Genomic DNA, 25,876 nt, shown 5'->3' with positions numbered 1-25,876 from the left:
ATTATCTCTGCTTGCTACACGGCAAATGCACAGTGTTGACTACTTGTTATGTGGCTGATATGGTGCTGGGTGCTTCTGCACACGTTTTCCTGTAGAATTCTGGTTTTCTTACTCTTACAAATATGGAATCGTAACTGAGGAGGTACCGAGTATAAATTAGCAATATCACCATCCATGAAGACTCCCTACTCTCTCCTTTTTTGATGCTTTGATACAAGCAGAAATAACACAACCATTTATATAAAAAACAAAACAAACAAATTATTTCTTTCTGTTAGATTAGCCAGTAATAACTGACATCTTGGAAAAACCTATCCATCTATATTTTATTATCTGAATCTATTTTTTTAACCAAACCTAGCTATAGGATATCTCTGTGTGTGTGCTCTTAAACCTGTCTCCAGAAGTTATTGTGAGGTATCTTAAATTCTCACATCTGTAGGATATTTAAAAGAGCAATTACTTCTATTGAATTGATTTTCTCTGCCAGTGAACTTCCTTAAAGTGCCAGATCTGCTCTCAGCAACCAGCACATGAGCCTTGATCTGATCCTCTGGCTTCTGCCTCCTATCACCCGCCAAAGCCTGCACTGGACAGTTCCACAGATGAACGCAATAGGTTCCCCTTTGAGAACTCTGTGCTACTGTTGGGTAAATAATACTTCAACCATTAAAATACTTCAACATGACAGTATGTAACCCATGCTGTTAAAATGCACTTATGTACACACACACAAATACCTTAAGAAACCTTAAGATATGAGAAAATTATAAAAATAATTCAAGAAAAAGAGCAGGGCCTAGATTTTAAATTCACAAAGAAAAGTGAGTCTTCCCGAGAGTATTTCAGGCATGTTATCTCTATAGCACAATATTCTAGAAGTGCTGCTAAAGTAAAAAACAAGAAACTGGTAGATGAAAGAGGACAAACCCAGATGTAAGACCTCTTCCCTTTCATCTGCACCACATATTCAGAAATTGTTTTGTCTCTACCATTTCTGGGCTTTTATTTTGCAATTTTGCTTCTATCAAAGTTCATACTCTCAGAAGGTAAGCAAGAGACAAAAAAAAAAAAAAAAAAAGAAGAAGAAGAAGGAAAAGATGATACTAAGCAAACAGACCAGGATTAAAGCCAAGGGACACCAGAGATTAAAAGGCCACAGCAGGGTTTGTCTTTTGCAAATGCAATTTCCAACTGGAATGGACATAACCAGTGAAGGCCACATAATGCAAACTTCATTCCTTATCAGATTGCTTCTAAATTATATAATGAAAATCACTGAGGAAAATGCTTGTGTGACCAAGAGCTTTTTTTTTTTATGTGTGTGTGCCTTAGGATACCATAGCAACCATCAAAAAGGACCAAACATCAACAAAATTTTAAGTTGGCCCAAGAAATGAAGGTGTGAAATGTTCCTTGGGATAAACGAGGGTGTCTCAGGAGTTAAGAGAGCTTTTGGTGTTCTTCCAGAGGACCTACGTTTGGCAACCACATCTCACAACTACTTAGAACTCCTACTCCAGGGGATCCATTGCTCTGTTTGGGCCTCCATGGGCATCTGCACAAATGTGCACATACCCACACATAGGCAGACACATAATGAAAAATAAAAATAACAGTGAGAGTTAAAATAAAACTTTAAATAAAAGGTGAAGAGAAGATGGCATAGACTCATTACAGTTCTGAAGGACCAAGAACCAGGTAAGCTACTGGAGTGATTTTCAATGCAACTCTAACAGTAAATGCTAATGTCATATTCAAAGAGACCCAAACAGAGAAGTGAGGGCTGCTTTACTCCTTCGTTTATTCTACTCACACAGTCTACTAGAGAGAGCTCTATGCACTCTAGAAAGGAAAATACAGCCTCTTAAGTTACCCTCCCTAATACATACCGAACAATGCCTAACCGAGCAGCCGGCTATTAACGGTCCAGTCAAATTGATACCTGGAGATAATTCTCACCCTATGGATTCCTGTGAACAGTGTCAAGAAAAGCTTATAATTTCTATGGCCTTAAAAGCCCATCAGATGTGCAATAGCTGCTGACTTGATTTGCCTACTGTCAGTTCCTATACCAGTAAACCATAGTCAGTTTGCTATTCTGCATGAACTTTTAAGCGTACGTTGCATGTTGTTACAAAGCCCATAGTTTTCTTCTTACTTAATGGCAGACACACTGAGGTATCTAAATGTTAAACTTATAAAGAAAATGCTGTTATTTTTGTTTTGTTTCAGGGCTGCCTGCCATGGTTTGGCTGAGAAATGTCCTAATGGAGGGAAGGTCTATCTATGGAAAGGTTGTTTGTGAGGCATGCTTGAGGTGGAGAGGGGAAAACACATCAGCTTTCTAATCGCACCACACTTGCCACAAATCTCTGGAGTTTGAGTTCTTCCTCTGGGAGGAAGGAAGCTAGTTTGAGTGCAATAATAGGACTCTCACGTTATCTTACTAACAGTAGCGGGCTTCAGCAGCCTGGACAACTGAATTCACAGAGCGTGACTTCCCGAGAGTCATGGCCTCTGCTGCTGCCCACTGAGGTGACTGTGAATAGGTTCATGAAGGGTCCTGAGATTTACAACAGCTAACTGGCGAGTTCCTGGCACTTCCAGATGAAGTCAGCATTGATAGCTTCGCTTTCCTCATTTCCTTATCCCTGATCATGAAACTTCTACTTCCTGTATGAAATGACTTATTCTTAGCATGTATATACTGGCTTCTCTTTTTTTATGTGTGACCTAAACAGGCTTTTTACACTTAATTCTCTTCCAACTGAGGTTATTAGCATATGTAAAACCCACTGTTGCTTTATTCAAAACAGGATAAAATACTAAATCAACTAAACCGATGTGCTGGTTGTAAAGATTGTGCAAAAACAGACTGAATGAACATCTTTCCTTTCTTTTCTTTCAAGATTTATTTTATTTAATGTACACTGTAGCTGTCTTCAGACACACCAGAAGAGGGCATCGATCCTATTACAGATGGTTGTGAGCCACCATGTGGTTGCTGGGAATTGAACTCAGGACCTCTGGAAGAGCAGTCAGTGCTCTTAACTGCTGAGCCATTTCACCAGCCTGGCATTTTTCAAAGAACTACAAACAGACAATAAACACATGAAAATATGTTTCACTTCTCCACTCAACAGAGAAACAATGGACTCAAAATTATGAGAATCCATCTCATTATAGACAGAATGGCTACCAACAGAAAACAATAGGTTTCTAGCTGGCATAGAAAGACAGGAAGTGAACTCTCACATACTGTAAGTAGAATGTAAAATAGTTAAGCCATTGTGAAAATGAGTATAAAGTTTACATACACCCACACGTAAAAGCTAAAAACAGAACTACCACCATTAGATATAGCTAAACAGTGCTCGAGTCTACACTGAGAATAATAAGGTCGCCTGACTCTGAAGATGCTCTAATGGAATGTGTTAAGTACCCATGGGCAGGTGGCTGGATGCAGAAAATGTGCTATATATATTTATATTGCTATAGAATTTTATGTTGAGGGAAAACATTTGAAGCTATAGATCTCATATTAAGTGAAACAACCCAACCTCCAAAAGTTAAATGTTTTTGTTTTTTTCACTTTGTGAGATCTAGGGTTTGGGGATGAAATGGAAATGAAAGCAAAAGAAAAATTAATAGGCAAGGAACGGAGGCTGGAAGCCTGATGTGCTTCATGTGCTTGCAATCCAAGCATTTGGGAAGTAAAAGCCAGAGAAGAGTCCAAAGTCAGCTTCAGCTACATGGAGCTCTGTGCCAGCCTAAGCTACACAAGGCCATCTCAACCAACCAACCAACCAACCAACCAACCAAACACACACACACATACACACACACACAAGCACACACTCACACACCACAAACACACATACACACACACAAACATACATACATACACACACACAGACACACACTCACACACCACAAACACACATACACACACATACAAACACACACACACAAACATACATACATACACACACACTCACACACCACAAACACACAAACACACACACACACACAAACATACATACATACACACACAGACACACACTCACACACCACAAACACACACACACAAACATACATACATACACACACAGACACACACTCACACACCACAAACACACAAACACACACACACAAACATACATACATACACACACACAAACACACACTCACACACCACAAACACACATACACACACAAACACACACACACATACATACACACACACACCACACCTACAAACACACAAACAAGGTTAATGGGGTAAATATGAATATCATTAAGTAACTACACATATGTATATGATATGGCAGCAAAACATCTTACTTTGAACAACTAATATATACTAGTTTAAAAAAATCTGAGGGAACTGGAGAGATAACAGTGCACAAAAGCACTGGCTGCTCTTCCAGAAAACCCAGGTTTAGTTCCCAGCAACCACATGGCCAGTAACAATTCATCTATAATTCCAGTCCTGGCCTTCTGGCCTCCCAGGACATCACAAGAAACATAAAATTAAAAAGCAAAAAAGCAAAAAAAAAAAAAAAGTAAGAAAAAGAAAAGAAAACCCACAAAACCTTCCTGAGCTGGAAAAGTGGTCAGTGGGGACAAAGACACTTGCTCCTGAGTCCGAGTTTGATCTCCAGAAATCACATAGTGGACAAAGAGAAGAAACCCCCACAACCTGTCTTGACATTGCCACTCCAGCCATGGTTTACCCTCAACATAATACAAAGGTTTTTAAATGTCAGCATCATTATTTGGGAGTCCCGTGAAATAGAGCGAGAGAAAAGGGAAACTGACAGCTTCTGAGCCATCCTCTCTAGGCATGCTTTGTGCCCTTGCTTTCCCTGCGGTCTAGAAAGTGCAGTCCATCTGTGAGCCTGACCTAGGGTGTGACAGAACAGCTGGCAGACACTCTATAAACTTGCTTCCTCCTCTCAAACTATGTAGGACCTGATTAGGACAAGACTAAAGTTAAAAAAATAATAAGTTTTCTCCTACTACAAAAATACTCTACTACACACCATGTGCCATTACCAACAATCCCGTAAATATGACGGAAATTTAATTCATGCAAACATAAGAATTCGGTAAAAGTTCCTAGCACTGTCTTTACAGACTGCCTTCTACATAGAGGTGGGGGTGGGGGTGGGGAGCAGGAACAAGTAGGAGAGAGGGAGGAAAGAAAGACCTGACCTTTATTTCTTTTGCAGAGTTGTTCAAAAATACATTCTAAACTCTAAAGACTACCCTTAGTAATAGGAGAATCTAACACAAATCAGTTTTCCTTATTTATGGACATTTTTCACAGTATTGGACTTTTACCAGAAAAGGCCTGTATATTGTGTTACTTCCAACAGCTACTTTTTCAAATGTTACTTGTTTGCCTTGTTTCACTGAAGTTGAAGAATCTTGCCTAAAGCCAATTTTATTAAATTAATTAGAAAGAGAAAAATCAGTGCTGAGGGACAAAACCATCACGCAGATCTTAGTAAATGGCTTTGTAAAGGGCTTGCAACTCTATCCTGCTCAGCCTCCTCGGACCTACCCTGCTCTGCCTCCACAGACCTCAGGAGCCCTAGGGAACTTAAATTTTCTTTGAAGTCCACCAGATAGTAAATACTTACCTCGGGTTTGAATCACTTTCTGATTAGATTAATAAATTGTTCATAAACACTTCCTAGGCATTATGGGTTATGACCAGTGATTGAAGGTAAAATTTTGGCAAGCAAGTCAGGTGTAGTAGCACATACTTTCATCCCAGCACTCAGCAGGCAGATCTCGGAGTCAGTGGCTAGCCTGGTCTACATAGTGAGTTCCAGGCCAGACAGAGCTACATAGTGAGATCCTGTTAAAAGAACAACAAAACTCGGGTTTGGGGGCAAGACGATTTCTGCTTTAAAAAAAGAAGGGATTGCCTGTTAACAGCTGCTGCCGCATTCTGTAGAATGAGTTAAATAGTAAAACAGATATACAAATAATGACCTGAGCTCAACCCCAACTTGACTTTGGAGAAGCTGGTATCTAAGCTGAATATCGAGACAGAACTCTAAGAAAGGATGAGAAAGGAAATGGCTCCAGGTTGCAGACAGTCTTGTGTGGTTTGGATCTCAGAACTTCACATCCTTTCCCCTAAGTTGCTTTTGCCCTGGTCTTTGTGCCAGCAACAGAAAGTAGAGTACAGGCTTTCAAAGCTGAGATCTCAGTTCCCACCACAGTATCCTCTTAGAGGCCCACTGGAAGTTACGTCTTGAAGAAACTCCAAGAAGTCTTGACCTCTGCACATTTGGGTAAATCTGGGAGAGGGTTTCCTACTGTTGATTCTTAAAAGCTTACCTGTGTCTAGGAAACAGGTTTAAGGGCCATAGGGACGTCTGCAGCAATAGCTGTGTGGCAGCAGCAGCACTTCAAGTGTCTGCTAGCGCTGTCCCAGTGCAGCCAGCCCACAGACTCCCATGGCTGGGCTACCTACCACTCAGTCCTTTCACACATTTCATTTTGGTCCTGGCACCTCACCTAGAAGCCATCTTCATAGAAAATTCAGACCATCCTCTGAGATCCTACCATGGTATTAAAACGTCTATCACTGAAGAATGTTCATAGACCAACCTATTAGACTAGCCTCCTTGATCAAGGCCCTTTCAAACCCTGTCACATTCATCCTCTATGGCTCCTTACAGGGATATGCTACATCTTGCAGCATCAGGATTATGTGGTTTCAGTGAAATTCAAGGGTAAGTCTAGAACAGAAGACTTGGAGGGAAATATACAAAGGTGTGGTTGTTTGGAGGGTGATGCTGTCGTGTCTCCCAAGAACTGACTCTGCAGTCTTCTGAGTGTAAGTTACTAATAGGGAGAAAAGCTTTGGAGATGGGGTGGAGGGATCCACTTAGATGTCATGTCTGAGAATGTCCCATTCTTTTTAAACCATGGTTTAAGTAAACCGTTAGCTTTTCTTCCCTGAGTCCGTTGGTCCTGGCTAGATTTTTATTAACCAAAGTTAGAATCTTTTGGGAAGAGGGGACCTTAATAAGAAAAGGGTTCCCAACAGACTGTCCTGTGGGCAAGCCTATAGGGTATTTTCTTGATTAATGATTGATGTGGTGGGCCCAGCCCATGGGGGGGAGGGCAGCATCAACTCCTGGGCAGGTTGTCTTGAGTTGTATAAGAAAGCCAGCCGAGCAAGCCAGGAGGCAGCTTCCTTCACATGGCCTCTACTTCAACCCTTGCTTCTAGGTTTCTGCCTTGAATTCCAGCCCTTACATTGATGATGGATTGTGATGTAGAAGTGCACATTCAAACTCTTCCTTCCCCCAGTTTGCTTTTGGTCATGGTTTTTTTATGCAGCAATAGAAACTGTCACTAAGACACTATTTGTCAAGAAAGGAATTACAGAATGAGAAGTTTGCATTGCACCATATACAAGATCTGTTGCAGCAACGATGATGCATGAGCATACAGCATACACTGCCAGAGCCCCCTGTATAACACAGGGGAGGAGGTGTCCAGAGAGAAAGCACTTTCTGGCCCTATGAGTCTGGCTTTTATACAGTTTTTTATATGGTGTGGGGCAGTGCTGGGTTCCTTTTCTTTTTCTTGAATAGGACTGAGCAGAATATCTGACAGTAGGGACTTGCCTGGATGAGATATGGGACCTTTGAAATTCCCAGAAGCCACCTGAGCCAGCATGAAATCTGTGTGCAGCAACTGTTCATTCCCTACTTCTTCCAGAGTACTTTCCTGTCATGGGGAGTGAGTTGATCAGCCTCATCCCATCTCTCTCCCAACTCCTTCATGCCAGCTGTAGCGATGAACAGCTTTGCTCTACCCACCACCCAACCACATTACACTCAAGCCTACAGCAAGAGCCCAAGTGACCTTGGATTTGTATTGGAAACTCTGAAAGCATGCGTTAAGAGACAACATTCCCCTTTTAAATTTCTCAAGTATTTTATCACAGCAACAATAAAATCTAACCGATCCTGTTAATGTGGGTTGCTGTAAAAATAATTGGCCTATGAGGTAAGACACGGAGTTACCTTGGTTACAGGTAGGTTGAGTTTTAGATACCCAGGGGACATCTCAATTAGAAACTAGCTTTTTGTTCAGTATGTCAATATTATAGTTCATATCTGCATTTTGATACAAGCTATAGCTCTTTCTTGCTAAGTGTGCTCTTTTAAGATTGGCTTCGCCAGACTTTTATTTACAGCTTCTAAACTTTGAATCGTTGCTATTAATGTCCTTATTCATTCTAAGGAATACTAAGAGATGGGTTTCTATCCCAAACCTCGGCAGCCCTTTATAAATGCTGCATACAAGGTTTCACAAAGGCCGTCATTTGGCCTGCTTCTCGGCCCCATGAGAGATCATGTCTAAGATCTGTCAACAGGTGGTAACCTACTAAGAAGGCTTTCATTTGGGGCAAGGGCCATATATAATTAACCTTTGCTACAGAAATTCAGGTAGCATGCAATTAATGACATCCACTAGTCTAGTAGAGTCCCATGCAATATGAACAAGTTACTACTCATCCATACCACTGCACAAAGCACTGTTTAGCATAAACACTGTAATTGTGACTGAGGGGGAAGTAATGCAAGTTGTGCAAAAAATCAAATATTGAACCAATACAAATATGTCCCCCCAAAATCAGCTACTCTGTGACTTCTCAACACTTGCCTAAGTTTTAGCTTTAATATTGTAAGGATTGATACAAATTAATGGATAAATTTAGACTATTTTAACCTCATCAGTTTATTAGCATACATAGACAATTATAGTGATAATTTTCATAGTTGATAATATATATTTTATATTTCAAAATATTACATTTGTTCAACTTACTGTACAAGCACTTCAGGCAGGATTTGCATGCATAGAATTTAAAATATTTGAAAATAATTTTCCACTCAGCTTAATTTGAAAGTTTTTACACATTTAACATTATGTCACCATGGATCTTCAAATACTGTGTGGTTGATAGTTCTCTAATTGTTGGGTTCACGCCAAAGTAAAAAAAAAAAAAAAAAAAAAAAAAAAAAAAAACAAACCTGTGAGAATATTTGTAATAACTTCTTATTTGAGCTATTCCAAACATTTCTATGAAAAACTAAACGTGTCTCTTCTTCCCATGGGTGGCCTCTCAGCAAATGAAAGCATTCACTGCATGTTTTCTGAGTGGATGATTTGCAACAATAGCCCAGCATATCTGTGCTGTGAACTAGCCACAGTGCTGAGCGAGACTGTCTGAAGCAGTGACCCGCACAGGGAGCACACAGCTTCATGGGGAATGGCTTCTTTAGCAGTGAAAAGGTTGGCACTCATTACTCTTGTAACTCTGCTAGAAATTTCAAATTAAGCTGAGAGGAAAATTATTTTCAACTATTTTAAATTCTATGCATGGAAATCCTGCCTGAAGTGCTTGTACAATGAGCTGAACAAATTTAATATATTGAAATATAAAATATCTGATATCATCTATGAAAATTATCACTATAATTGTCTATGTATGCTAATAAACCGATGAGGTCAAAATGGTCTAAATTCATTAATTATTCTTTAGTAAAAAAGGGTAATTCTTTGAATCTACCAACATTTCTACTGGCACTTGAAAGGGATTTTGTCTTTATAAACTTATTTCTCTTTCTATCTGACACTTTGATCTCATGAAGATGGAAAACCTAAGACACTGCAACTGCTGTTGATCTGGCAAAGAAAAAGATAGTCTCAAAAGATGAGAGATATTTGTGTGCGTGAATTTTAATAAAAACAAAACACACATTAGTAGTGCCATATATTTAATGTTGAAGAATTTGAAGTATAAAAATTAAACAACACATGATTTCAACATTTAAAAAACATTAACACTTCTTATGTAAACAATGTAATGAATATCAAAACATAAATGAATTATAACTATAAAAACCTTAAATATATTAACAGCAAAGTTATAATTTATTTCTGTAACAAATATTAACTAAAATATTTGCTTACTTTCAAGGACCACAAAGGTTGACTGATTTTTCATTACTTCTGCCAAAAATTTGCATCTTAATCTTTTTTGTCTCATCATTTCTTTCTACATAATAGTTAGATGCTTCTGGTTACATAACTGTTTCATACTCCACTATAGATAGCGATCCTTGGTAATCTAATCTAGTACAACCACTGTCTTTAAGTACTTTCAATATTTGTAAAATGCTGTTTTACAAAGTTGTTATACAAAAATCATAAACAACAGGAATCCTTTCAAGCTCGAGAATTGGAAACCCCCAAAGCTTAAAAATAACAGCAGTAGTTTGCCATCACTGAGTAACTTTTAATTGCATTTCTGCAAATCCTACCACTCTTGTCATTCTGTATTATAGCTGTTTAATATGTTAAAATATTTGCTTTTAAAGTCAAATGTGCAAACCCAATTCTAAAATACAACAGTATGTTAATTTCCACGCCTTATACAAAGGGAAGTTTATATACTATATCCAGACTTTCTTCAGAAGAATGAGGCCTGATTGGAGATATACAGTCGTTGTCCAACATGGCTGCCATTAGCAAGTGATATTGTTGGTGACAAGGGATAGCTTGGATAAGAAGAAGGCCTTGACGTGTAAGGAAGCATGCTGGGAGTCCCAGAAGAGAGGATAGTGCTAACAGGGGAAAGACTATTTATTGAGCTGCGACGGAAATTGAAGTCTGTAAATAAATATATGAACAGTTATGCTGCACATCTTTGTGGACACAAATTTAATTCAAAAGACAAAACATTCAAATGACAATCACGTTTTAACATAATGTTCTAACATTTAGATACCTGATGCTACTGTAATGGTGGTGAATTACTATCTCTGCAGTGCAAACACCAGCAGTTACATCAAGTAAGGGTTCTTTCCTTAACCGACAACACTGTTTGGACAGTCTTACTACAGTGCATTTTGGGTATCTTTTTCTTTTTAACACAGAAAAAGAGAACCTCTGATTTCTCTTTAATCAACAAAAAGTTTCTCTTAAATTTGGATCTGACACCAAGGGTAGATCATGAAGAAAAAAAAAAAAAAAAAAGAACAGTAAATTCAGTTTCTTTTCTTTTTTCCTTTTTTTTTAAAAAAACATATTAGGTATCAAACCAGCATAAGAATTTGCCCTTGAACTTCTGATATAAACTAACTGTCCAAAATTTCATTATTTAAATGCTGGCACAAACATTCATACAACCAAACATCAATTTAACATTAGAGTCTCACAGTTACCACAAAACAGTAAAATGAATCATCTCTACCAAAAGAACGTCAAAAACCATTATCAACTTAATAGTATAGAACATTATCCAAAATTAACCAAATTATTAAAACAATTATATTTGAAATATTAATTTCAAACAAACGTTCATCTTATGCACCAATAATTTCCTGTTTCCTTAATTGTAGTAATTCTGTAGGTGTGTGTTTTATTGACCAAATTTGTAGATCCTGTACTTTCCAAAAACTCAACTATGCTCTTTACTATAGCATAAGTCAAAGTGGTTGACTGTGTCTATAAAATGATCATTTTTAAAAGTTGTGGTATTGTTGAAATGGAAAAAATTGAATAAGATCATTTACTATACAGGTCAAGCTTTCAGCCTCCAATACCATGCACTATGAGGTCTACAACACATGAGGATTAACTTAATGTTTAACGAACAGGAGTGAGACCAACTGCAGGAGAATAAGCTCAAGCAACATCAGAAAGGACCTATTTAAGAAAAAAAAATAAAAAAGTGAAAATCAGTTGTAAATAGGTTTAATTGCTAGCATTGTAAAACTCTAAATTTAAATGAATGGTACCACAAGGTCAATAAAGCAGCTTGTTTTAAGAAAATATAAACATGTTTTGAAATGTCCAAAGCAATGGTCAAAATATTTTGGGTATTTTGAAATGAGAAATTACTTTGAAATCATTTGCCTTTCTAACATCAGCTTCATTTCTTCTTTTAAAGATTATGCTTTACCCAAGGGTTAAATACTAAAATATTATCTGAAACATTAGATCTACTATGTATTAATGAAGACTTAAAATCCTGCTGAAGATTATTATGCAAATCCAGTCCCTCAGCGTCACACACTTTTAATGCACTTGGCTCTTTAAATTTCACCAATGTAGTGATCAACAGCATGATTTACATGTGACTTCAGTAGACAGGAAATATACTTTTCAAATAGATATCATGCTTGCTTTGAGTTTACATCCATTCAAGAGATAACGGAGCCTACTTATAAAATGGGAGCTCAGAAGATATTTCCAGAGAAGATTTAAAAGCAAGCTCAATAGCTGGCTATTAACATAACACTTAGCATTTCTGGCAGTCTTCTACCATACAGCGTTATACAAACAAACATTACCTGCTATATTCTCATTTTTAAAACTACATTAAATCCCAAATTAAAAGTTTACTCAAAATATTTGTATAAGATGGTATGAGACAATTATTATGGGAATTGGGCAAGAGAAAGCCTTCATTCACTTAGATCTTGTAAAGATTTTACAAGCACTTCATAAGTGAACCCCTATTCTTAAAACCACTATGAACATAAGTATTTTCAGAAAAAAACATTTGGGTGATAAGAAAACAGAACACATGTCAAATAAGATAGTCAAATGTAAAGAGAAACTCTATGGGTGAATAAACCTAGGAGTAGGTACCCATTCCTTATATATAATTTACATGTAGCAAACAGAACGCACAAGAAGAAAATTGAGCAAATGAGTTAAATTTCCAAGCATGTTCGTATTCAACCCCACCCCATACCAGTTTTTCCTCTTCAAGTACATTCTAACTCTTCAGTGCCCTATTCCAGACCCAAACTGGCCTACATCCCCTTTATAATGAGTGCTAGAGAGCCAACTTCAGAGTTTAAATGTTATACTCATGTAATTCCTGTCTGGATACTTAAAACAGAGGTTCAATTTCCAAACAGTAAAAGGCATACACCTTCATTTAATTTTGATAAGTATATAAGCTACGTTATCCACAATGAACAGATTTAAAAAAACAAAATCAAACAAAAAACCACCAAATCACCTGTCTCTTCAGTTAATGGTCCTATAGACAAGCTCGCAGTCTGATTTCTAGCATCTTGGATTAATTCATCTGTTTTTGGATTTCGTTGTTTTAAAAATAATTTCTATTTCTAGCTTCTTTTGTTCAACAAAACCTCTAAGAGTCATAATACGTATTTGAGTAATTTCTTACATTTCATTGTTGAGTATTACTTGGTGGTTAAGAATATACCATGATTTTTATGCAGTTGCCTGTTGATGAATATGTAAACTTTTCTAACACAGATCTCTTACAAATAAAATACGCTCTATGCTCATTCTTATATAAACCTTTTGTGACAGTTTCTCTCTGCAATGGTAAATAGCTGAGAATAGAGCTGCACAGGTACGGGGTAGAGATTTATGCTCCTGCGTTCTTCATTTTGTCCACTTTATATTCAAATAGTAAAATTTGAAACTGCCTGTTGTTCAAATCTTCTACAAGAGTTGGAATGCCAGCACATACAGACATACACATGGGGTGGATGGTGTTGGACACGTGTTACTCTGACTGGCTGGCCTGAAATTCACTTTGTAGAAGAGACTAGTCTCAAATTTGCACTGATCCACCTCCTGCTTCTCCCTCCCAAATGTGATAACAAGTATGCACTAGCAAACTGGCCTAGCAGTTTTAATTACATCTATGCCAGTACATGTGATATTGTATTTCACTGTGGTTTTAATTTAAGATTCCCTTATGATTAATAATGTGCTCGTTACATATTTATACATATATTTGTTCAGATATGATAAATCTCTTGACATAATAATATTATGTATATTAGTTTTGTCTTTCAACTATTGATTCTAATAAACTTTTTAATAATCTAATTCCAAATTGAAAACTGAGAACAAGCTGAAACTTTACAAATCTTTAAATCAAATGATTTCAATTCATATGAATGACAAAACACAACAGTTGATTTAGGTAAGACAGATCCATAGGTTCACAAGTAAAGAGATTTAAAAAAAAAAAAAAAACAAGTTAAAACTTTTAGAACTCCTATTTCCTAGGAAAGTACCGTTTACGTTTGGCCAAGCTTTTAGAGCAATCTTAGCAGGAAATTTGAAAGAAAGCATCTCAACCTACCCCCAAAGGTCTCCATTTTTAATGGGCAGGAGTACAAAAGTCAAATCAATGGTGCTATTCTCCTAAGTGGGCTGGATGTGACTTGATCTTAATCTATTTCCACAACTTCTATTCTCAATGCATGCAGCATCTTATTTCCTTATGTACTAAAATTTTTGAAATTTCATTTGCATTTGTAGATCAACCATGAAATGTTTTAATATAATAGAAATTTCTGTTTTTCTCTCCCCTCTCTCCCTCCCCAGTGTCTCCTGTATCATACCCAGGTTGTTCTTTCACTTGCCATTTACAAAAGGATGGACTTGATTCTGTGTCCTTTCCCTCTTCTTCCCCATTATGGTAAATTATAAGAGAACATGACCAATAAAGTCCTCTAGAGACCAAAACTTAGCACAAAAACAAAGGGATGAAGGAGGGCCACATGTAAAGAAATCATGCCCTGGCACTAAAATTAGTCCAGCTGCTTTCCTTCCAAAGAAGCAAGAAGACCAAATAAACCATATTGTAAGTTGTCTATTTGCTCTGTGTACTAAAAGATCCTAACAGCAGACTCCTCCTAATGCTAGTTCTTAACCATCAGGACAGCAGCCTCTGAGAGCAAAAATCCATGACTGATGCTGTACCAGTCTATGCTTCAGCTCACTACATAAAGTGTCTGGGTTAGAATGAAGAAACAGACTTAGATTAAATAAAGGCTACAAATCTTCTCAAGGTTCATGTTTGCCAGTAAACCAATCTCTCAAAGTCAAGCTTTAAAATCTAAGACACTAAAAAAGGTAGTTCTAAATTGCACTGTGTTTTTAAGATTTAGGTAACATTTCGGATCTGTAAGTTTAGAAACTGTTTTGCTAAAATCTGTGAGGATAAATTTACAGTCTAAGATTTAAGTGTCAAGAACAATAAACAGATTTCTCATAGGCATTAATAATGTTAGATAATACTTGTTTATTGCTTAGTATATGCCAAAAATAACCATACAAGATCAAACAAACGAAACCTTTCTAAAAGCACTGCAAGCGCTCACATTACTCCCTTTGAAAATGGTGAATTAAGGTACACAGTGGTGAAATAACCTACCCAGGAACACAGAATTATGTATACAGGGGCTGATTCCTTTACATGTAAAAAAAAAAAAAAGTTTTGGCAAATCACACACTAACATAAAGTCCCCAACCCCCATCTAAAATTTTTTCTTGTAGCCTGGTGAGAAAACTAAACAGTAAATTGTTATAGAAATAGAGTCAAAATATTGTTTTAATAATGTGTAAAAATAGTCTCATTCTCAGCTTATATTGAGAAACCCAGATAATCAAAACATAGTATTCACTCCATATCTGATTTGAACTATTTAAAAACCTAGTGGTTCATTTTAGATATCAGAACATTGTCTTCCTCAAAAGTTTGAAAGCATCTGAATTACAGAAAGCCATTTAATGTTATTATTTTTTCCTTAATGAGTCTATTCCTAGGAAAGCTATTAGTGCAGCTAGTGAAGTACAGGGTTTAAGCAGATAATTCTATGCATTTCCCCATGTAGTCATGAAATGATTAGCTTAAAACTGATTTCCTGAGAACTAAATATACCACAATATTCCTAAGAGATGTTTTCTTACCTGCTTATTTCCTCCAAATTCTTCTACACAGGTCCAGGCTGAAGAGACTGTGTTCCCTGTCTGTAAGCAGTGAAGACAGAAAAGAATTGAGTCTTTAGATTGATGTTATCCCTATCTTGGAAGTGCATGGAATCCTTGATAACTTTAAAACTTTTTGACTGGTAAATAAGAAAAAAATGGAGAAAAGGGGACAATTGGCAAACAGGTGTCATATCTGGACTCTGAAAAAATGAACAAAGAGAACAGTATTCTGATATCTAAATGAAAATCATGAGTTAGCACATCATCAGAAAAATAATTTCTAAATCAATTAAGTTCTTACTCATCAGTGTATTCGAAAATCCTATGCTGCAAAGATAAAGGATTTAAAAAAAAATAAGTAAGGCTGCATGACTTCAAGAAAGATGAGAAACTTAAGCAAACTCAGAAATTATCAATGTCTTGTAGGTATAATTATTTATACATGAAGTATCACTTCCTTCCTGTTTTCAGAAGAGATAGATGACCAAAATAATATTAAACTTCAAAAGCCTACTTGGCACGTCAATTTCCCGAGGAAACTACTAAAAGCACACATGGTCCCAGTGTCACATCAATTCATTTTGGCTGTCATTTCATATGCCTGGAACCTTCCCATCAAGAGTATACATCCAACTCCATGCTAAGAGACTGCATACAAGTACACACAAGTAAAACATGTCTGATGGGCTCCAAAAACACCACATAGCTTTAAATAATACTTTAAGTACTGTATAAAAATGTCATAATAACTGTTTACCACAGGATGAACTAGGTTAGGTAACAATCAATTTTGTTTTAAAACACAAAACACCTATCTAAAATCATTGGCAACAGCTATGAGGGTAATGAATTATAGAGTCATGATCTTAAGACACATGCACTTGGGAGGCAGAGGCAGGCAGATTTCTGAGTTCGAGGCCAGCCTGGTCTACAAAGTGAGTTCCAGGACAGCCAGGGCTACACAGAGAAACCCTGTCTCGAAAAAGCAAACAAACAAACAAAAAACCAACCAAACAAACAAAAAAAAGAAAAGAAAGAAAGAAAAGAAATATCCCTTTCTTTGAGAAAAGTCTTCGTCCCTGTAACGATTGGTCAATTCTCCAAAGGGAGATGTCAAACAGCAAGAAATTCTAACACAGAGAAATGAGCTCAGAGGTAAGGAAATGGAGAAGAGCTACCCTGGTAAGACGGACCTTGAGACTGTACTGAACTGAAGAAGACAGCAAACTGAACATAACTGAACTGACGAAGTGTTTCAATTCTGGTTAGGAGTAAGGACATTTTGTGATGTGATAAAGCACCTCCATAATAAGGAAATTACACCTCTCTGAATACAGGCAATGTCGGGTAAACTTTAAATTATCTATAATTTTTCATTTGCAGTATCTGGCATTCAATAAAAACTAATAATACTAGAAAATAAACTATCACCTAAAGCCAACAGAAATAGCAGTCAACAAAAACAGATCTCTAGATAGTTAGACAATAAAATTTCTAACCTGGATAATAAAATAATTATGTCTTGACAGTGGCACAAAAACCCACATGTAGATAAACGGAAAAATACAGGACCCAGAAATAAGCTCACTCTTAACAGAGGTGCTTGCTAGTGTGTGTCTGAGGAAAGACAGTGATGAAAAACTGGAGAACTGTTATAATATAAAACTAATCCACTTCCATACTGCACAAAAAATGAATGGGTCAAATATATAATGCAGCTAAAATGTCTAAACTATAGGGGAAACATATCAAGATATAGGGATAGGAAGTGACTTTCTAAATAGCTTGGGATGGAGTGGCAAAAACTGTCAAATGAGGACTGAAGTTGAGATCCTCAGCACACACATCAAAGCCTAGAAGCATGTAATACCAGGGCTCCAAAACTGAAGACAGGAGGCTTAGGGCAAGCTGGCAGAGCAAGGAGACAAACTGGAGAGCAAGAGGCCCTGCCTTAGTAAATAAAGTACAGACATCATCAAAACAAGTAAATAAAGTCAAATATAATTTCAGAGCTGAGAAATACAAATCATTATCTCTTATCTGCATGCTAAGAAAGAAATACACAGATTAAACTTACAATAGAGTAGGAAGTACTGAAATATCAGATGTTAAGTAGAATCAGGCAAGCAAAGGAGAAATGGAAAATGGTAGTGTTTGAAGAGAGTACTAGACATTTCTAAGACAAGTAATAAAACCTGTTAGTGTAACAAAAATAATCTTTCAAATACCAAGTATATAAAACATGAAGCTAAAACGATTTCATCAGTATATTCACACAAAATCAATGTTTTCAGATGGAAGTTTTACTTTCAAGGTTTAAAAACAAAACTGATCATTGTTACCTGGTTCATCATATGGTATAGTGTGAACACATATGCCACTAATTTATGCTAATGTAACAGTGATTCTTCTTACAGTACATGTGTGCAAGTATGCCACACATTTATGTTGATGGGACACTGTAGAATCATGGGGAATGTGGCATTTTTCCATAATTATAAACAACTGGAGTGATGAGCTCCTTTGGTGGGTAAAGGGCAGTTTTGTAATCCTGTTGCCTGAGTTCAGATACCCAGACCCCTTCAGCATCTGGATGCCATAGCAAAAGCTTCTGTAACCCCAGCGCAGAGATACGGGGAATGGGTGGCAGAGAGACAATAGCATCACCACCCAGCTTGCACAATAGCTAGCAGAAAGCAGAAACCATCAAAGACCTTCAAGGACCCTAAGACAGTATCCAACTCCTGAAAGCTCTCATAGGACCTCCAAAGGCATGCCGTTCTCATCGCCACACTCACATATACATCATACGCATGCACATAAAGTAGACATGGAAAGAAGGTAATATAAGAGTGCTGAGAATAAACAATAACCCTGCCCCAGAGGCTCCAGAGACTGAGTTCTTCACCTCTGTGTGCAGTGAAGCAACTGAACGGAGGTGTAGATACTACCTGCAGTTTCACTAAACTTGTGAACAAAAAAACCAGTTCTACAGATAGTAGTTTTCTATCCCTCTCCTCTCTTTTTGTAACAAACAAGCTAAACAAATTAATTTCTTTGTGTAATTGGTGAAGGATTTTGAAATGTTTCAATTGCTTGACACATTTGATTCTATAATGAATTTAATTTCATTTCCATTAACAGGAAAATCAATAAATATTTAAATCTTACAAAATGTAAAAAAAAAAAAAAAAGAGTGCTGAGAATAAGTTTAGTTTGGTAAAGTGCTATCCTTGCATGCACAAGACCATGGTCATCTTTCTCTGCTACAGAGGGAGTTCGAGGATGGCCTGGCTAGACAAAGATAGACAAACTCTTAGCCAAACTAACCCATCAAAATTCTAACACAATTTTTTATAGACTTTGAAAGAGCAATTCTCAACTTCATATAAAACAAAAAAAATCCAGGATATCAAAACAATCCAGAATAATAAAATAACTTCAGAAGGAATCACCATCCCTGTCCTCAAGCTGTGCTACAGAGCAATAGTAATAAAATCAGGTATTGGTGTAGAAACAGACCGATTGATCAACAGAATCAAATCAAAGACCCAGAAATAAACCCACACACCCATTTGACACTTGACTTTTGGAAAAAAGAAAGCATCTTCAACAAATGGTGCTGGTCTAACTGGATGTCTACAAGTAGAAGAATGCAAGTAAATCCCTATCTATCACCCTGAACAAAATTCAAGTCCAAGTGGAACAAAGACCTCAACATAAAACCAGATACCCTAAATCTCATAGAAAACAAAGTGAGAAATAACCTTGAATGCATCGGTATAGGAGACAACTTTTTGAATAGAATACCAATGGCTCAGGCTTTAAGATCAACAATTGTTAAAAAGGACCTCATGAAACTGAAAAGCTTCTGTAAGGCAAAAAACACTGTCACTAGGACAAAATGTCAGCTTACAGATTGGGAAAGGTTCTTTAGCAATCCTATATGTAACAGAGGGCTAATATCCAGAATTTATAAAGAACTCAACAAACACCAAAAACCTAAATAATCCAATTTTAAAATGAGGTTCAGAGCTAAACAGAATTCTCAACAGAGGAATCTCAAAAGGCTGAAAAACATTTAAAGAAATGTTCAAAGTCCCTAGTCATCAGAGAAGTACAAATCGAAATGACTCGAATACTCCATCTTATACTTGTCAGAATGACTAAGATGAAAAACTCAAGTGATAGCACATGCTGGCAAAGATGTGTAGGAAGGAAGGGAAACACTCCTCCATTGCTGGTGGGAGTGCAAATTTATCCAACCACTTTGGAAGTCAATTTGGCAATTTCTAAGAAAACTGGGAACAGTTCTACCTCAGGACCCAGGTATACATAACTCCTGGGCTTATACCCAAAAGATGCCCACAGGAACACCTGCTTAACTATGTTTACAGTAGCTTTATTTGTAATAGCCAAAAACTAGAAACAACCTAGATGTCCCTCAACTGAAGAATGGATATTTATGGTACATCAACACAATGGAGAACTATTCAGCTATCAAAAACAAAGATACCATGAATTTTGCAGGCAAATGAATGAAACTTGAGAATATCATCTTGAGTAAGGTAATCCAGAACCAAAAAGACATGTATGTGCTATGCACACTCCAGTGAAATCTGCTTGGCAGGCCGAGAGGCCTGGAAGCACTCACAAGGCAGGGAGTTTCAAGGAAACACAACCTCCTGGAATCAGGCATTCTCATAACCCGTGTACTCATACCCTATCCCCGCATTAGTCTGGTGTATGGATCCACTTGCTCTCTTTTAGTATTATTTTATTATAAGTGCCTTTAAAGATTGAATTCTGATATAGCTAAGCCTTTGCCAGTGTTCCAACATCCTAGAATAGTCCTTGAGCTGACCATGGGCTTGGAATTCAGTAAGAATGTTGCCTATTCAGTGACATTCAGAATTGCCTCTAGTATTGTAAGAGAAATAGTGAAAGAAATCAGGCTTTACTATCTACTACATAGAGTTAGAAATCTCAGGGCAAGCTTAGCAACATAAGTTTAGAATTCTTATTATAGTTATGTATGGCAGACTACATTAGTTATTAGTAAGAAGTCCCCCCACACTATCACTTAGAATAAAAGCCAACTCGCTCCCATATACAGGAATTTACAATGGTTTAGGAAGTAGATCAGGCTGTGGTTTTAGAGTATTGCATCATTCATGAGGTTAGCTAGAGCAGAACTCCCTAATTAGAACCATTACTTGGGTGTGAAATCCCTTGCCCTAGGAGAGTAAAGACCTCACACCTGGCTTCTAAGACTATAGCTGACCTTAGGTAGAGCTGACTTTGTCTCAGTTGTTTTATTGCCCAGTTCCTGCCAGTCTTTGTGTTTACATTCCTCTGTTTTGTGTAAGAGTCATTAAGCATCCCGTAACCTCATTTGTACCTTGCTGATGTGTCACCTAACTTCCCTATTTTCTTCTGTATAAAAAGTTTGATGCTCAATTTGAAAAATTACATTCAGATTCTACACAATCTCGTGTGTTGCTTCTGTTTGTCATTCATTCACCAACTCCTTGTCCACCTGCAACCAGAGACCCGTTCTACACAGACAGAGATCAAAAAGGGTTTGCAGCATGCACGGTATATACTCACTTATAAGTGGATATTAACCATAAAATACAGGATACCCATGCTACAATCTACAAACACAAACAAGTTAAACAGGAAGAATGGCCCAAGCAAGAATGTTTGAATGGTTGTAGGAGGTAGATGGAAGGAAGGAACTGGGTGGGAGAGGGAGTGGGAAGGGTAATGTGGGGGGGGGGGGGGAGATCAGGATCAGGTGTAGGGAGAGACAGAAAAACTGGTCAGATGGCCATAAGAATGTAGAAAAATCTGCAGCTAGCAGGGATTGGGGACAGTGAGAAGTATCTCAAGAAGTACCAGAGACCTATGATTAAGGGAGGTTCTCAAGAATCAGTAAGGGTGACCTTAGCTGAAACCCACAGCAGTGGGGATATAGAACCTGACAGGGACACCAACCCACCCTCAAAACTTTTCACCCAAAATTTATCCAGCCTAAAGGAAATGCAGAGATGGGGATGGAACAGAGACTGGGGGAATGGCCAAGCAATAACCTGCCCAAATAAAGACCCATCCTATGGACAGGAACCAATTCCTGACACTATTAATCTTAACTTGCAGACAGGAGCCTAGCATGGCTATCCTCTAAGAGGCTTTACCCAGCAGCTGGGATGCAGAGACCCACAGCCAAACAGTGGATAGAGCTTGGGGACTCTTAGGGAAAAATAGGAGGAAGAATTGAGGGTCCCAAAGGGGATAAGAACTCCACAGAAAGACCAACAGATTCAACTAACCTGGACCTTTGGGAACTCTCAGACTGAATCACCAAACAAAGAGCACACATAAGCAAGACTAACCCCCAATTCCCTGCAAATAGGTGGCAGATGTGCAGCTCAGTCTTCAGTTGGGTCCCAAACAACTGGAGTAGGGGCTTTCCCTAAAGCTGTTGCTTGACTGTGGAATCTGTTCCCCTAACTTGGTTGACTTGTCTGGCCTTAGTAGAAGAAGAAGCGCCTAGCACTTGATGTGCCTGGGTGAGAAGATACTGGGGGAATTCATTCTCTTAGAGGAGAAGGGAAGGAGAATGGAGAATAACTGTGGGAGAGCAGAACTGGGAGTGGGGTACAGAACTGGGATGCAAAATGAATAAATATAAAGATAGATTCCCAACTATAAAAACTATTTAAACTCTATTGGTTATTTTCCATGCAGGTGTGGAATGGAAATACAATACAGAAACTACTTTCTCTCCATAACACCCTTGATATCTACTCAACTGGAGTTTTATAATTTAGTTTAAATCTTTAATTTCAATGAGAACAATAGAGAAAACTAACTGGGACTTAAATTTAAATCACCATGAATTACAACTATGCTTTTAGCATAAAAATGATAATGACAATTCTTATGTTATCATTTAAAGGAAAACCAAATACTATGAGGAGTATCGCAATTTAGTGTCAAGTAGTAGACTATGATTTACAGGTGTGCTAGTCCAATTTAATTCACAATTTATTGGGGTCATTTCTTACTTAAAAGTAGAAATTGCTAATGAATATATTCTGAGAAATATTTTGAAGAGTTTTTCAGTTATCAATTGACTGGTGAAAAGAAAAGGAATGCCAAAAATTCAAGAGTGGAAAAATATCACAGTCAAAACCAGGAACTGGACCTGTTTTTTGTATAATCAGAATCACTAAATGTGTTACTTTTAATTTTGTGTTATGTAACAGAAAGATAAACTAAGTCTAGCCTTCAAGCACATATTTATTCGTATTCTCCCCTCTCCTCTCCTCTCTCTCTTTCTCTCTCTTCTCTTCTCTTCTCTCCCTCCTCTCTCTCCTCTCTCTCTCCCCTCTCCCCTGTCCCCATCCCCGTTCCTCTCTCACACAAACATACACATGCATGCGCGCATGCACACACAGAGATAGTATACAAAAAGCTGTCAATTATTTCTTCAGTTTAAACAAATGTTAGTGGTGTTAATATTCCAATTACATGGTTTTAGCTTGCTTTCTATTATAGAAAAGTGCATGATCAAAAGTAACTTGGGGAGGAAAGGGTTAATTTCAGCTTGCGGTATCAATCACAGTCCATCAGGAAGGGAAGTCAGGGAAAGAACTCACAAGGCAGCAACGGAGAAGCAGGAACAGAGAAGCAGGAACTGAGGCAAAGACCATGGAGGGCTACTTCTTATTGACTTGCTCTTCAAAGCTTGTTCAGCCTATTTTCTCATACAGCCCAGGACCACCTGTCCAGAGATGGCACAACCCAGTGGGCTTAGCCCTCCTTCATTAATCATTTATCATGAAATGCCCAGTAGCTAACGTAATGGAGGCATTTTCTCAAATGAGGTTACCTCTTCCCAAATAACCCCCACTTGTGTCAATTTGACAAAAAAAGAAAAAAGAAAAAAAGAAAAAAAACCTAAGCACACATGCACACACATGAGGCATGTACACAGCCAGCCACACACACACAATATAGACATGCAATTTATTTAGTATAAATTACATATTAAATTGACTATATTACTCTAGACCACATTTGTTGACCTATATATCAAAACGTGTTTCCTGAGATGCTTTTAAAACTATTAGAACCATAATCCCTCGTTCTCCCACTATACAAATTATATATGTCCATTTTATGTATAATATACACATATCCAAGCCCTTATGTCTCAATATGTGTTCAAGATTGCTAATAACTAAAACACCCATTTTGTGATCATTTTGAAAATTATATGCTGATAGAATTTCTACTTCAGTGGAATATACACCTCACCCAGTACTAGCCACCACTCACAACTATTCATATGTCGGAAGTTTCTTGCAAGGAGTGGTGTACTGCTCAGAAAAGCCTTATCATGCTGTTTGTTAGAGGAATAAACTTTGGAGTACAAAAGTGATTGGATGCTTTAAATAGGGCTTAGGGGGTCATCCTAGTAGCAAGATGGAAGACAGTCCTGAGGGAAACTTGAACTGTGGAGGCCCTGTTCAAGCAGTTTCATAGGGGAAGATTATTAGTAAGTGGACTAGAGACCGTTCTTGTGATATTTTTGCAAAGAATACATCTATTACTGCCCTTGTGCTAAAAACTTGCCTGAGGCATAATAGAAGCATTTTGGATTAATGGTTTTGGGAGAGAGATTTCAAGATAGCCTAATATCGACTGTTGTCACTCGGTTATTAGAGGTCACTCTAATGTATATGTATAATGACGAGCAAACTGGACAAAGAGAGGTACAAAATGTACAGTTATGTACAAATATGAATATTATAAACCAAACAGTCCCAGATATTTCAACTATCCACCCTCTGCTTCTTATTACAGTCATCAGTCAGTCACTAGTTGTCCAGGTTTACCTAGACTGTGGTACTCCAAGCAAACATGCCACATACACAATTATGTAGTCTAGATATCATGCAATTCTCCTGTTTTGCTTTGGATTATATTAATTTGAGACTGCAGAACAGAATGACTTTGTTCTGAATTTGCTTTAAAAAAAAACAATCTAAGCATTTGCTTGCTGGTTTTCATTCTTTTCCACTTTAAGTATTTAATAGTAAAAATGCACAAAATAAGAAATGCATATAATAAAGTCAGACAAGTTATATAATCTAGAAAATGTAAACTTACATTCATAAATAGGAAATTTAAATAAGTTCCTTTTATAATAAGTTTCAAAATTCTCCTCTAGGCAATAATCATACCTAATTAAAAAAATCATCGACTTAACTATGATTGTTAAACATTCTTGCTTTTTAAAGGGGATTTGCTATATATTTATATAGTCAATGGGACATTTTTAGTTTCACTTGGTTTTATTTTCCTAATCACTTTCTTAATCAACTTATATATCGATTACAGTCTCATACTCATGTCTCAAGCTTAAATATATATAATTAGGAGCTGAGTAGAAATTTTTCATCACATTATTAACAGAATTTCATAATCTCAAACTGAAAACAAAATGCACTGTTCAATAAAACATTCAAAAAAAGGCTTAAGAAAGTGGGATAATTTCCCTAGTCCAGAATAGAGTACTTGTCATCACTGAGCAGTTTTCCAAGTCTTCAAACATGTATGAGAGCCTGGTCATCTGCCTCAGCCAATGTTGGCTAATGCAGCAACTCTCTAGCAAAAACCACACAAATAAATAAATAAATAAATAAATAGCCCTTTAAACATTATTTGTGTGTATGTGAGCATGCATGTACACATATGCCTGTGCAAATGCAGATGGGCCAAAATAGAGCTTTTGGAGCTGTTACAAGTGTTCACCAAACACTAAGCTCATTCCGTGGATGCTGGAATCCCAACTCTTGTTTCTTGTCACTGCATAAACACTCTTAAGATCTGAGCCATCACCTGACAGACTAAAAATGCTGGTACATAATTGAGAAAAGTAACAGATATCTACCTATATATTATTTCAGAATGAGAACTAAAAACAAGTACACTAAGTGTATCACAAGCAAAACACAAGAGGAAGACCTTTTCATAT

The 25,876-nt window shown here is 37.3% G+C and overlaps 1 protein-coding gene across 3 annotated transcripts in view; it reads right to left on the bottom strand.

Annotated features, from left to right (window-relative positions):
• Positions 1-9,982: 9,982 nt before the first annotated feature.
• The window catches only part of Rbm46 (RNA binding motif protein 46), a 36,398-nt gene continuing 20,504 nt past the window's right edge, over positions 9,983-25,876 (bottom strand). For 2 of the 3 annotated variants that reach the window (XM_021158995.3, XM_021158992.3), the window contains exon 5: positions 9,983-10,719. In XM_021158995.3, coding sequence (XP_021014654.1) covers positions 10,520-10,719 — 200 coding nt within the window. In that variant the 3' untranslated portion in view covers positions 9,983-10,519. Of the gene's footprint in view, positions 10,720-11,073; positions 11,758-15,804; positions 15,865-25,876 lie in introns of those variants that run through there. The other variant, XM_021158996.3, reaches the window with a different exon arrangement.

The sequence above is a fragment of the Mus caroli genome, unplaced genomic scaffold (genome assembly GCF_978045245.1).
Source record: "Mus caroli unplaced genomic scaffold, Mus_caroli_1 scaffold_3, whole genome shotgun sequence".
Taxonomy (NCBI): domain Eukaryota; kingdom Metazoa; phylum Chordata; class Mammalia; order Rodentia; family Muridae; genus Mus; species Mus caroli.
This window is presented reverse-complemented; position numbering and strand designations above follow the sequence as displayed.